Below are 15,414 nucleotides of genomic sequence, written 5' to 3' on the forward strand. Positions count from 1 at the left end.
TGACATAGAAACTTCATATTAAATATCAGCATGATCATGATGACATTCATCTTGTGTATATTGATACTGAAACAATGTAAGCATGCCAACACCCTGAAGGCCAGCATAAAAGTTAGAAATATTCTTGTGGCCCTGACAGTAATTGACAGAATTACAAATTCTAACAAAAGAGATTCCAAAGTGAAAAACTTAGCATATTAGATGTAACGATACACTGCATAACATTACTTGTTACAACTTCAGCAAAATAGTCAACCAGGCTGTGTTAGTTGTACCAAAAAGTAAAGCTGAGGCAGACTTCAGCAAACACAGTTCAGTTATTGCTAAAAAATAGTTAGCATAAAGCAGCTGTTTGCTCACATCAGGAATTATTGAAAAACATAACTAGCTTCCATACATGAATTTAAACACTTGGAAACTGATGAGGAACCCTTCGATGTCAATAAAGTACTATTTGTTACTCCATAAACTGCTCTAGCTTCAAGAAATGGCCAGCCATTCACAAAAGTCATTTATATCCAGGTATATCCTCTAAAGACTTCTCAATATTTGGGAGCTACACTATCTGAACATTTGATCTGTGCCGAACATTCAGCATCCTGCAACTGGACAGAACTTTCCCTACAACTTCTCCTTCCAGCAGTCAGCGGCTGTAGGAACAAAGAGCAAGGAGGCAGAAAAATCATCAGGGAGAAAAGGCACCAGGCATGGGGCTGGATAGCAGATGCTCTGAAGGCAGAAGTAGCAACCGGCAACACGCTCACTTCACCTTTCCATTTAGGCTAGATGAGGAAGATTATATTTTAGTATTTCAATCATTCTTTTGGCTCAAGAAGCAGAGCCATGTGCTGCATAACAGTATCTATAGCATAACAGTGCTACAGAACGGGAATTTCTATTTCAGTTCACTCTTACTATAAAAACAGATGATGTTTTCCAACTTCATTTTTTTCTATAACATTAATCAAAAAAGAAAAATGGACTTCTTCAACAGGATAGCTGAAGATTGTAGTATCTTAGACAATTTTTCAAAGGAGAAGTACGCCACTCAGATTTTTCAATTATTGGTACTGCTGGTTAAAATTCTGACCATATCTCAAAATAGTACTTGCTCTCCTTCTAAATCCTACCAGCTCTTGGGAAATTCTCCCTGACTTGTGGTCCACAGTAAGATGCATTATTTTTTTAAATCTCAATTCTGCAAAATAAAAAAGCAGCATGTAAAGATATCCAGGATACAAGTAAGAAAAACGACACTGTTAACAAGCAGCTGGTAAATTCACAACAGTTATCTATCAGGTAAAAATGGTGGGCAATGAGCTTTCAGAAGGAATTAGTGAAAAGGACCTGTTTAGACTCTCAGCTGAAATCTTGGTAAGTATTTCAAACAATCTGGTAGAGCGCTAATCAGGAATGTTCAAAGCCAGCAAACGTACTCACCACTGCCATATGAAAATGCACGAACAGAACGACTGTCATAGCCCGAGGAATGTCCACTGTAGAGAAGAAAATTCATGTAAAATCCAGTTTTATCATTAAAGCTAATTCCATTGATAGATACATACTTTTATTATTATTTCACTGAATTTTTACCATCATATAGACTAAAAGTATCTTTTGTAAGCTGATTTAAGTCTTCCATTTTGGGCATTAAAGCAAGAAAGCAGTCTATCAAGAGATGTTACTTCACTTTTTAATACAGATGATAACAGCATTCTCTCACCTCTTCTTAAAATTATAAAAAAAAAAATCAGTATCTTCAAAACAAATATTAAACATGAACTGTTCTTTGTATTTTCCATTATATATTTTTTTTCAAATATGGCTTATCTCTAATTGTTTGAAAGTAATCATTTGTGAATGAAGCCATTCTCACTCTTTTTCTTAAAAAGCAGGTATGGAGCATATCTCTGAACAGGTGGACTTCAAATGTCTACTTCTATAAATAAAGTATTAAATTGACTACATATTTTCTATGCTGACTTCTGTCAGAGGTAGCCAACTCAAGTAGGTAAAAAACAGGAAGGTTAAAACGGATGATATGTGCACAGGACATAATTCAAACACACAAATCTTTGATGACTTTTAGCACTTCCTACGTAGCTTGAATGAATTATCTTTGCTGTGTTCAAATTGAACGTTAGTTCTGTTCTTCAAGGCAGTGCAACATTAAAAAAGTCCGGGGTTAGTTTAGTTTAAAAGCAAAAACAAATACAATAATAATGAAAGACCATTGCAACAGTGCAACATTTAAAGGTGTAAGATCTAGTTCCCATGTACTATAATCAAGTGGATTTTTTTCCACACTGTTTCAGAAACTATATAAGTATTTACTTAAGTAAATACAATGAATACTGCTTAACTGTCAGAAGCAACAGTCACTCACAACAACTGTCACTAGGAAATAATAAATTTGCTTTCATGCACATCAAATGCATTGTTAGTTTTTTTCTAAATTAAATCAGACGAGGATTTTCTCTGAGATTTACCATCATCATCCTGTGGAGTGTATGTTAACAGAACTTTTAATTTCAAAGGAACAGATGTGTGCACCTTCTTCCAGTGAAATCCAAAGGACTGGCAAGAGGCTTGCACCATCTTCTTAAGTGAGCTTTGTATATGACCTGGTTTTGGCCTACAGCAAAATATAAATATTTTGAGGGCTGTGCTGACTACTTGTTTGCTGTTGGTTTCGTTTTGTTTTAAGATATGTATATATATAATAGGTATTGAAAAACACTATTAAGCATATTAAAACTGAACATTTACAAGTAAAGCAGAAATAGAAATTTGGATTCCGTAGAACTCCGACATTTCCAGTAGCTTATGACAGTGTGAATGTGTGGCCAAATTGTTTATTTACATTTATATAAAAGGATATGGTAGCTGTAAGGTGAATTATAAGGTTCACCTAAATAAATCTTCAGACTACTACTACTTCAGACTACAATTGTTACCTTAACCTTGTGTTTTAAGTCTTGGCACTGATATAATATCATAACTCAGTAAAGCTAGTAAGTGGTCAAGGAACCTATTTAAAACAACATTAAGCGTCAAAGATGCGAGACTAGTAACGCTTCTGGAAAAATATTGTAAAAAACAGAAACTGTCTCCCCACAGATAGATAAAACCCACCAGGTAGTGTAAGATTCATTCCTAATATCTGATTTACTGCAGCTACGGAATCCCAATATATTGATTTGTAAGATTTCAAACAGATAATCACCTTTCTATCGTGGGTATGAGGGAAGGTGGAGGACCGCCAGGTGGTGGTGGAAAGCCTGTAAAAATTAATTGGGGGGAATGGGGGTAGGAGGGGTAAAAAAAAAAAAAAAAACATAGAAGAACTGTGTTAGGCATGCAATGGTAAACACATTTCAGACAGCATAATGCAAATCATTGTTTATTGCTTTCTGTCTAAATAGGTTTATTTGGTAAAACAGCTTAATGAAGGCAGAGTTCCTTAGCAGCAGTTTAAATTAAACACATTCTTGAAAAATACAAGACTTGAGAAGCATAGGAAAATTCCTAAGTAGCTACCAATACTTTATAAACCAAATCACAACTGTTTTATGTGTAACAGCAAAAACAAATGGAAAGAGAAGAAAGAAGCAGACTTTCAAGAAACTGGCAGATAAATCCACTCATCAAGAACATTTTCATACTTTTCTGCCTTGCATCAGAATAACAACTGAGCATACATCTACAACTTTGTATTTATAAACTTTTATCTACATATAACTAAAAGAAACTTGGGAAATTGTAAATTAAGGAAGGGTTTTGTTTGTTCGTGTTTTTACCCAAATGTGGAAAAAAAATCTAAGGAAGTTTACCTGGTGGTGGTACTGTTATTGGTATACCTAAAAAGACAACAAATAATGTATCAGTTATAGTAAATGTTTATGTTTATCATCTCTAGGTCTAAAATCAGACTGAGCTATCTCAGCATACACGATTAAGGGGAATAACTTATTTTCTGTGTTCTCGGATTAAGATTTCACATTAATACCTACCAATATGCTCTTATGCAAGCCTTGTGCAACCTGCCTTCTTACATTACTACTCTTCAGAATCTTATTTAATTAGAAACAAAAATAACGAAGAATGACTCTGTGTCTGAAGATTAGAAGTAAATCCATAACCCTAAAATGTTAAGTATTCAGAAGGAAAGTAATGCTCCACAGAACATATCTGCTTCATTTTATATTCCATAACTAGATGAAAGGAAATGTAATCGGCCCCTGACCTTTAATAGCTTAGCATAGGAAATACAATGTCCACATGGACAAAATATTACGGCAACAAGAAACATTACAGACGTTTCAGTCAATGCTATGCCACACTGCAGTTAATCATTCAGTTGCTACTAGGAGGGAAAAAAAAAGTTCAGTACTCTATTTTCTTGTAAATATCTGGAAAGGGAGCATCCCTTAATACATGCATATTCAAGAACTATTATAACTCTGTTGGTTTTCTGTACTTTTAAAGCTTCACTTCTAAAACAGCAGTAGTTTGAATTTAATTTCACATGACTCCAGACCATCTTCTAGAACGCTGTATTTTTGGAATGTGAATTTGTAAGAGGCCTGAATAAAGTATTGGTAGTTTGAGGTAAATCCCATTTATGTACATTTCAGTAAGTGAATTAGGCAATTACTGGAACAAATAAGTAACAGCTAATCTTTCATAAAGTCACAGACAAGTTGTCTCTTCCCTCTCGACTCTATCAGAAAACTCCATTTTGCATTAACTTGGATAAAACAGAAGCAGTAAGCTGGCAGAGCAATATTAATCAAGAAACTCATAAAACAATCATGCGCTCTGAACTCTTTCCATCCTTATTATTGAGAGAAATTTGAGAGCACTTTGATTCTACTAGATGCTTATGAATCACCAACTGAAAAGAAACAATGTGTTTGTTGTTTTTTTTTTTGACAGATCTAAACCTTTTCTTTTTCTTCCTTCCATCTTCTGAAGGGCCCATTTCCTTTTTCTAGAAGAGACCACTACTCCTCTTCAATATATTAGTAAAGAATACAATATATAAGTAAAGAATACAACTGATACCCAGAGACTGGGTGTCCAAATAATTATGATGAATTGGTTAATTTAGAATATTATACCGAAGAAACACATCTGTGTTTTTTCCTCTAAAATTTTGAAGAACTTTCTAAAAGTCTTGATTAACAGTTATATCATCTTAATGTGGAAGCTAATTTCCTCGATGCTATCAGAGTGAAGTGCACATTATCCTGTATTCCAAGTTAGCAAGCATCACTATGAAGATCTAAAAGTTGTTGTTTTTTTTTTCCCTTGCTTTTTTCACTATAGAAGAAGGTGACAGAAAACAATAAACAGAAAAAGTCATGAACTTCGGGCAATGGAAAATTAGAAACTCTTCACTCCTTTGCCTTTTATTAATGCAGTGAAAACATATTTGAGGTATAAAAGCATACTCAAATCATCAGCAGTCAATTAATTCTTTTGAGAAAGAAGAGACATCTTGAGTCATTTCTTGTGATGTAGGGACTATACTTGAGTATCAGTGTAAGAAGGAAGCTTAGCACAGATCACCTCCCTATGACGCATTACATTGCAGTGCCACAAAGATAAGCCTAGCCAAAACCTAAATATTCAGAGGTGCGTCAGGAACAATCTAAATGGCATCAGCACAGAGTTTTACCTAACATGCTCAAAACTGTTTTCAGGACACTCTATCCCAATCTACCACCTCAAGACTGGTAAATATTTAGAGAACACCAAGTAGGTTTTACTAAAGGAAAGCAATGCCACATGTGCTGTGCTTGCTGAGTAAGGAATCGAGCATGATAATGCTGCCCTGACTTAACGACATTCTGCAAGTTAGCTGAACTGTGTAATAGCTCACAGCTACATAGTACAAATCGACTCAGAGCAAAAACTTCTTTTGTCAGGCTAAACTAAGTCAAATAGTCTCTTATTCATCACAAGATAAAAGAGTACACTTACAGCCCTACAGTTAATTGCTAAGCTTTGGTGCAAGTCTCAGCAGTCAAACTTCCCCAAACTATGCAACACAAGTTTAATGTTTCACAGTAAGTTTTTCCTAATCTCAAAAATACATGTCACACAAAAATACGTCAACTGTATCCTTAAACCACAACACATAAAGCAACACTTAAACTTGTTAAGCAGGCTGTTAAACAGAGGCATCCACATTCTTCTTTAGATTTACATTAATCCAACATCGCAATAAACCGCAAAAACTAAACCCAACACATTGTTTGCAACAGCCACCGATCTCCTAGCAGTTCTTGAGCATTTTCTGGGTTTGGCCATTTGAATAATTCCAGGACTCATTCCTCAAAGAAGATCTGAATCGCAAGAGTGAATGAATTCAGAACAAGAGAGCTAACTTCAAAGGAAGATCCTTTTTCAAAGGGGCTTTTGGAGGATGTTTTATATTTGGAATACTTAAATTTTCTGGCAAGTAGTCCCAGTTTAATATTCCGTAAGAGGTTTTTTTTTTCCCCTCCTCCTTCACTGAACTTAGCAGGGATGGCAGATTCTATTTTAGGAACAGCTTTGAAGATAAAGAGCTGGCAACAGCACAATTAAAACACAGCCCTGAATAAACCAAATCCACAGCTCTTAATCGTTATTTTCAAATCCACTTGAGGCACGGAAGGATGTTGAAGGAGACTTTCTGAACAAGTGTATGTCATAAACCTGTCTGCAAACCATGAGACTAAAGCTAAACCTGCTTGCTAGATCTGTAACATGTGTGCACTTCTTTCACCTTTTGAAAGCTCAACAGGTGAGGGGTTTGATAAGATCAGTACGGCTATAAGACATTGCTGCACTAGGAGCATTTGTGGTAGGGGGTGAATCTGTCTCATTCTAAATCATATGCGGCTTTTCTGTGCTACAACTACAATTAAAATAATAGTTACTTCCTAAAAACCTGCAAAGCATTCCATAATCATAAAGGTTTAAATACAGTTTAATACTAGTTAGCATTAGGATTACATCCCTCTCTATTCTATCCCCTCAGCAGTAAAGAAACTCCACAAAATTGCCAGAGCAGTAACATTCAGATACCATATTTTTGCATTTACACACAGTAACACAGAACATTTTAAAATATTTCCCCCTTCTGTATCCTAGGTTGCATTGTTTTGTGCATAATGATCACTGATGAGAGCCAGAGCTTGACATGCAGCAGGAGTTAATAGTTTTTAGATCACCAGCAAATGAACAAAGCAACATCTTCCATGGGGAAGGATTTAAATCTTATAAAATCCCACAAAAAATCATTGTACAGAAATAATAATTTTCCTTTCTTGATTATACGTGAGAGAATTAACAAAGAGAATTCTAAAAAATTCCATAAGCAAACGAAAAAACAATAAGCCTTTCAACAAGACTTGAGTACAAGTCAAGAAAAAATGCAAAGAACAAATGGAGAAACCAAGGAAAGGGGCTCCAAATGACATCACCTCTTATGTAACAAACCCTTCGTTTTCCTACTCAGATAATTCCAAAGTTTCTGCATCTATTTTCACTTTTCACCAAGCATTCTTCTTAGTTTCCTGCTAAGTACTTTTTAAACTTGAATTCCTTAACAGGACAACACTCAGGTAACTGCACAAATGCCTTTGATGCACTCTCGTTTTAATAAGTATCAGTAAATTTCAAACATTTAATAATAAGCAGAGTTTTCAAAAAGCTTTGATTTGTCTAAGATTCACAGACCCAGGAAGCTGGATAAAAAGATCAAGTGCGAATTAGATCTTTAAGTGAAAAAAAAAAAAAAAAAAAAAAAAAAAAGATGCAGCACAAATGCATTTCTTACCAGACTTCCAAGAATTCAGAGATACTGTGAGGGGAAATAGGAATTAAAGATTCCGTTGGTGTTTGGACCTTAGACATCAGAAAATCCAATTTTTGACACAAATTCTTGATATGTCATGCTTTTAGTTCAAAGGTTTCCAGAATCATTTGTTAACACGTACCTCTCAATAGCATTAACAGTACTTGAATCACAGAAAAGAGCTTTTCACTTCAAACTTTCTCAAGGACACAGGACCCAACATTCAGTATTTAAGAAATTATTTACTACTTGTGGCTACTCTTACTGAGAAAGCAGAGACATCCACTTCCATTTCTGCCTTGCAGGTATATTCGTGAGAAGAGTACAACACAAAATTCTGAAATTCTACACGCACAGTCAAATCTGCATGGCATGTGCTGTCTTTAATTCACTATCATCAAGCATCAGTCTCTCATTCTCCATATTGCATGTGGTGCAGGATATTTACCTGGTGGGGGAATCAGAGGTGGAGCAGTACTGACAGTTGGAGGGGGTGGGAGGAAAGGAGGTGGTGGAAGGTGGGTAGGTGGAGCTCCTGGAGGGAAAAATGGAGGTGGCTTGGTAAAATTGTCTACTTCAGGATTAGATCGTTCTGAAAGAACCTGTAAAATATCAAACTATAGTTACAATTGCTACGTAAAAAGGGTAGAAGACAGGTTTCCTCTTTTTCCTACATCAGGAATATATTACTTATGCACCTAAAGGGCCATATTCAGACAGTTTAAGTTCTACCTTAGTCCCTATGTTCAGTATCCCATACTTGCTAAGTACCTCTGAGGGCCACTAGGGTACAGTGAACATAGGATTTTCAAGGGAATAGAGGCCATCTGAATATGGCCCAAACCATTTTAAATTTGTATGTAAAGCAAAATATTTCTTTAAAAAAATCAATATGAAAGGCATGAAAAAATAAGATTTTAAATTATTTAAACACTGTGAGAAGCTCAGCTGCAAAACACACTGGTGTGTTTTCAGTATAAGCACTGAAATCCATTATTATTTTAATTGTTTAACCTTAACCTAAGTTGGCATGGAAACTCAGCTAGAGAACCAAGCAAACTTGATTCTTCTCTACAGGCAGAGTTACGAGAAGATAAAGTGTATTCGACCTTAACACATTTAGTTGTTTTCTGAAGATAATCCAAGCCCCTTAAGACTAGTATTATAACTTATGGTAAAATACTACTATGTACATTAAAAAAAATAATAATAGGCTCAATCAACTATTTACTCCTTCAAAACATATTTTTAAAGGACTATTTCTCCAAATGCGTATGAAGAGATTTTCAGCATGTGTCTGGCAGGAATAGGGGAGAAATACATAGTCAATTTAAATATTTATCTTTATCATAGTAAACAAAACTTTATCCCATGTGTATGTAGCAGAGACGGTGCTGTCTCCTGGACTGTAAGTCTGCAAGATTGCTTATTTCCTTCCAAGTACAATAAAACATTTATCTTTTGAAACATATCAGATGTTTCATCTTAATGTACTTCAATTAACTGCCATAACCTTCTGATATCAAAGCTGAAATTAAAGCTACTTCTCTATTTCTCATTTATACACATTGGAGTGTTTTAATCAGAAGCAGAGGTGTAGCAAAAATGTCTTTTAGACGAAGATAGTGTGTAAATCTGCAGTATAAAACCTGTATGTTGCTGTTTTCATTAGCACGCCGTCGTCCTTCCACCCTGCTGATAGTGATGGTCTGTCCAATCACATCTATTGTGCCAGATAATCGCCTGCAACACAGGACAAACCAGAATCAACAAGCAGAACTAGAAAGAGAGAGAAGACGTTATTATGGACTTCTCTTATTCTGAATGCCACGAGTTCCTTCTCCTGTACAAAACATAAAAGACTTTCTGAAGAACACTAAATATGATAAATTTCATGAAATAAGTGTGTAGAACAGAACAATGCTGCAAACACTCCTGTAGGATAAAGGATGACTGTCTCCGCATTCTCCTTCCATCCCCAATAAGAAAGTAAATCTATACTTTTGTCAATGATGGAAAAACAAAAAAAAAACAAAAAACATAAGGAATAATACAGGGAGATCACAAAAAACATCAATAAGGAAAGAGTACATTAAACAGAACTTCTAAAAAATCTGAAGTAAAATAGAACTAATCATTAAAAATAAACTTTAAACTGCTGAAACCATACCAGAAGATTCCACGGAAGATCAAATGAAGTTAAGTTAGGAGGCAGAAATAAACATAAACCAACTCAACTCTTCCATGCATACTATAGATATTGCAGCACATATTGAAGAAAATCACCAGGTATCCCTCTTGTCTCAGAATATACAGTCTTGCATCCAATTCAAAGGAATGTTAGACCAGTCATACATACTTCTGCTCCTCAAATTTCCAAATACAAAGTGTCTCTCCACAAAACATTTACATAGCTAATTGCTATGTTCTCTGGCAAAGAAACTGGCAAAGAAGCAGCAGAAGACTCACCTCAGTTCCCCTTATAACCCAGTCAGGCAACATGTGAACGTACCACGCTGAGAACACCTACCTTAGAAGTAGCTAGCAATGGATTTTTAGAGAAAGAAGAAAGGAGAAGTAGCATACATATACAGACTTTCCCTCCCAGTTTCTGGGAATCAAAAATTTAGGGACTTCCTATGCAACCTGCGCACTGTGTTTCATAGTCCCTCATTAACTTGCATTTGCACCACCTCTTTTGAACAAACACACTTGTGATTTTAACCTCCAGTGACGCAACCTGTTTCACATGCTGTTTTTGTGTTTGGTGCCCTAGAGTCCTTGTGGTAAAAAAAAAAAAAAAAAAAAAAAAAAAAAAAAAAAAAAATCATCATCATAAATCATCATCATACAAATACCTGTTCTCTGGTGCCACAGTATTCTTGGTACCTCTGTTGCATCTCTTCTCAGTCATCCCTTTCCCAAGATGAACTAATCCACACTTCTATTCACACTCAACTGACTCTAAGTATTTGATCCTCTTTTTTGTGCACCCCTTCCACTTTTACTATAACCTTTCTGATATGATATAAACAGAACCACAGGCAATATTCAGCTCTCAGTGCAACACAGTTTTATGCATTATAATCACTTTTCTCATTTTGTTCCCCACTGCTCATGATGACTACCATTCTACTAGCTTATTTTGGTTAACACTGGAAATTGAACTGACATTTTGGGAAGTGGCAACAATAATTCCATGATCTCCTTCCCAACCGGTAATGTGTAATTAGAGCCTATGACTACAGATGATTAGGGCTGATTTCTCCATCCCCTTTTCCCCCTTCTTTTTTCTCTTATATTTATGAACCCTTATAGATTAATGTTTTTCTCTAAAAATAGCTGAACTGTCTTTAGGTCACCTGCATTAATGAGAAAAAGAACAAGAGCTGATTCTGCTGAGAAAGACTACAGAGGTTTCCTTAAGAACACACGTGTTGTCCCCTGTGATTTTTTTTTCCTCTGTTTAAATGTAAATACATAAATAGACTCATGGGTTCAAACTTGCAGGAAAGAACAGAAGCCTAAAATAAGTCATTGTGGTTCTTTCTAATAAAAAGTAATTAATCTTAGTTAATATTATCAAAATTCCGCTATTTTTTTCTTCCCTCAAGTTTTTCATCTGTCACGTACTGTTAAAAGCAAGCTACTTGTATCTTGGCAAACAAGCTGGATGCAAGCCTTGGTCTGCTGAACAAACTGTAGCACTAATACCTACAGAGGGCTAAATTTCTCCGCCAGTTTCATTTTTTTTCCTTTCAAATAGATTTTAAAATTTCCAGATCCACAAGTCAGATAACAGCTACATCTTCTCCACTTCCTATCGATGCACATTTCTCAAAGTCACAGATGAGATGACTGTTCCTTGGTGCTACTTCAATTTTCCCCCCCACATTCTCTTATCTGCTTAGAACGAGGTCACAGTATTTTATTATTCCAATGATGAAAATATCACAAACTAATAAAATAATTAATAGGCAAACTGTGACAAACAGAATTTTCTTTACATATTGATGAGATCATACAGATTACTTTAAGCACTAGCCTGTACGTATATTTGTAACCTGGTGTTTCACTCTCTTTTTTAAGACTGTCATCAGAAGTACTCACACAAAAATTAACTGCTCTGGTTAAGTAAGGATAAACTTCATGAAGGCCTGTTATACCAGGAAGTCTGTATTTTGGTGCCACATTCCAAAAGAAAAGACTCCTAATTTGAAGTAGGAGAAAGGTGAGTTTTTCTATGGACATGCTAAAAAGAGTAAAATATAGCTAAAGTTATTCTTTGTCCACCAGGAATGCTGACCAACATGTCAAAAGCCTTCACACCAGGATCCCGTTTTCATCTTCACAGCAACAGTTTGGACACCTCATGCCCATTTCCTGACCAAGAGCAAGCACTGTTAGATTTTTTACAAAGTGATAATACTACAGGAACAAATGCAGTAAGTCTTAGCTACCTCTTAATTTTTTGACTTTGTTTTCTTATGATAAACATTTTTGCACTGTCTATAAAATACTTATGGCTATAAAGTATCAGGAAAATGTTAAAATTCTTATATTATACAATCATAACAATTGCTGCAGTAAATAGCAACATACAGACCACTAAGGAAAATGGAATACAAAACTGCACTACAGAAAAGAATTATTTTACTACCAATTATAAAAACACTTTTAAGTGGAACTAAAAATAAGTTGAGAGACAGAGAAGAAACCTGGAGTATTGGCATCAGTATGTCAGGAAATCTGCCGACATAAAATTATAGATTCTAAACCAAACCCTCTTGTCTGGATGGCTACATATGGAAGGCCATATACCATCCTTTAGTTAAGTTTTCATTTGAAGAACCGCATCTTATTTAGAAAAAAAAAATCTGGAATTTAATTTTTTAGTGATAGAGTTCACAATGCCTGCTAAATTATTCCAATGAATGCTGGAGTTTATGTGTGAATTTTTAATGTAAATGTATCTCACTTCAGTTTCAAACCCGTCAACATATTAAGCTTATGCTTGTTAGACTGAAACTGTTCCTACTACAAAATTCTTAACTCCCGTTATGTACTCACATAGTCTCTTAAGAGAGGTATGTTTAAGCCCAAAAGAACATCTGAGTTCTTTGCCACGCAGCTGTCAACTGTGCATTACTTTTTTTTTTTTTTTTGTATTTATTTATTAACCTTTCAAAGCAGAATAAAAACACTGAACTGATAGTAAAGACACCATTCCGTGGGACACAAGCACTACCATTTGAAGCATAATCAAGTCTCTCAAAATCTTCAATTAATCAGCCACTTGGGAACATACTCAAATAAAGGATTATAGCTGCCAGACCAGAAAATGGTATGACAAAGATCTGAATGTCACCTCTTATAACTAAAACCTGGTTTTTGTGATAATATGGAATCACTACTTTGAAGCTAGGAGGAATGTAAGTATAGTTTTAACATTCCTGTCTGCAGCCCCAAAACAATGAAAATCCAGAAACCTAGCTTTATAGAATTTGAAACTCTAATTTGTATACAGATACAATAATACCCATCTGCTTTGCAGCCCGCAATTAATTTCTAAAAGAGGTTAAAAAGCTGGATTCACTTAGGTCAACTCCATTAGAAAACAAGGTATAAAATTACACTTCTAAGGGATGAGAGAAACAAAGGTACACCAGTGCCACACCTGTAAAGGACATCACAGTAAAGAAAATTGACAATATTTATCAACAGCGAGATACAGAGCAAGATGAAAGACTGGGAAAAGCTTTTAGAAATTTCAGAATCTAAATGCAAAGAAAGAGAAAAATAATTCTAGTTTTTAGAAGAGATGCTCCTGATTCTTATTTTTTTTTTCTAGCAGTATAGTTGACTACTAAACTGATTAATGCAAATAGCTGGGAGATCAGCTGAAAGCTCCTTGGAAGACTGCACACTGAGGATGATCCAAATGCCCTGTCAGCAGTGCTCTGCAATATTTGGGTTTGCAGCTCCTGGATTTCAAAGCAAGCTCATTAAGCACAAGGGTTTGGAGGGAAAAAAAGATCCAATGGTACGAGAGCCCGACAACACATCTGCAAATTACAGTGACGTAAACTATACAGCAGCCCCTCAAAGGATAACACAAGTTGACGAAATTCTCTGATCCTAACATCCCAGCCTAGAAATCAAGACTTCTGGATTGTTTCAGCCTAAGTGCTGAAACAATCAACACCTGCTTTCCTAATCCTCCCCAGTTGCCGTTTTACATGGTAATCCAGCATGGCTGGACTTTGTCTGGACTGCTATTTTAGTAACCAAATTGCAAATGCAGGTATTATAAAATATTTGCTAAACCAACCACGTTTCACTAAAACAAAATAAAAAAGGACAAGTGAATTTTGTGTATAACAAGAAAGCTTTGTCTCATTCTTCAATCTGACAGCCCATTTGGTTTCAGAGCTCTAAGACACTGCTTTTCCTCCAGCATCGATATGTTCTCTAATTATCTCACATCTTACCCAAGAAAACTTCCATTTTACCTAGCTTTAGTCCTTTTTATATGTTAGATAAGTCTCTTCTAAAGCAGTAAGTCCCTTGGATGACTCACTGCTTGGCTCACTCCACCGTTTTACAGGGCTTCCACTTGGTAGCGAGGTACTTCAAATGAAGACTCGCCCTGTCTTCCACTATTTGCATACTGTCAGCAGCTCCTGGAATCAAGGCTGAAAACATGCACTGGACAGCCATGGAAGAGTGCTGGGCATTACAGTAATACCTGCATCAACACCAACACTGCTACAGGATCAGATAAGAGTCTGATGAGTATGCCTGTGATCTACTCATTCTCACTAAACTGGTGTTTTACAAATACACACACACTTCCTGATGTCCATTGTTCTACCGAACAGCCGAAAGATTTCATTTCCTTAATGAGGGATGAGTTCAGGAATTTGCAATCATACCGTGAAGTCGACAAACTCTCTATTTCCTAGACTGATGTAACACTGCACAAAGTACTCCCTATTAGAAGAGCTTGAGATCCAATAAAAGAAGGCCTATGTTCATTTGCAAATGGAGCAGACAACACCTTTGTCAAAAACTTTTATCTTCACTTATGCAAAAAGAGGCATCTGAAGTGTCCAGGATACAACAGTGGAGCAGCTTTTTAAGAGGGGCCAATATGAAGCCTTGGATCTTCACTAAGTCACAGCAAGTTGGCACGTGGGGAAATTTCAAAGACTGCTCAGCCAATTACTGTCTGACTTAATGATAAGAACAGGCATCATTAGGTTTGTCTCAGTGCTATCTGCAAAGAAAAGAAGGGACTTGGTTCGCCCCTTACACAACCAGGGCACCTGGGATACAGATGCAATCCCAATGGATACACCCGATCATAAAAGGCAATCCACACGTGTGGGACACACATGAACCCATAGCAGAGTTCACGCAAAGTACAGCTTAAAAAGGACATTCCAGCAACTCAGTGCATGATTTCACTCTAATTAACAAATGGTTATTTATGAGCTATTCACACTATGAAGACTGCCCTCCCTGGAGAATTAATTCAGAGAGCTATCTCAATCTCTTAT

General features: G+C 35.9%; 1 protein-coding gene across 5 annotated transcripts in view; it reads right to left on the reverse strand.

Annotated features, from left to right (window-relative positions):
- The window catches only part of FIP1L1 (factor interacting with PAPOLA and CPSF1), a 44,177-nt gene that overhangs the window by 10,944 nt on the left and 17,819 nt on the right, over window positions 1-15,414 (reverse strand). For 3 of the 5 annotated variants that reach the window (XM_032185998.1, XM_032185997.1, XM_032186000.1), the window contains 6 exons: window positions 9,502-9,595; window positions 8,301-8,454; window positions 7,835-7,858; window positions 3,834-3,860; window positions 3,227-3,281; window positions 1,441-1,496 (listed from right to left, as the gene is read on the reverse strand). In XM_032185998.1, the coding sequence (XP_032041889.1) occupies window positions 1,441-1,496; window positions 3,227-3,281; window positions 3,834-3,860; window positions 7,835-7,858; window positions 8,301-8,454; window positions 9,502-9,595 (410 nt within the window). The remainder of the gene's footprint in view (window positions 1-1,440; window positions 1,497-3,226; window positions 3,282-3,833; window positions 3,861-7,834; window positions 7,859-8,300; window positions 8,455-9,501; window positions 9,596-15,414) is intronic. The other 2 variants (XM_032185999.1, XM_032186001.1) reach the window with 1 other exon arrangement.

The sequence above is a fragment of the Aythya fuligula genome, chromosome 4 (genome assembly GCF_009819795.1).
Source record: "Aythya fuligula isolate bAytFul2 chromosome 4, bAytFul2.pri, whole genome shotgun sequence".
Classification (NCBI taxonomy): Eukaryota; Metazoa; Chordata; class Aves; order Anseriformes; family Anatidae; genus Aythya; species Aythya fuligula.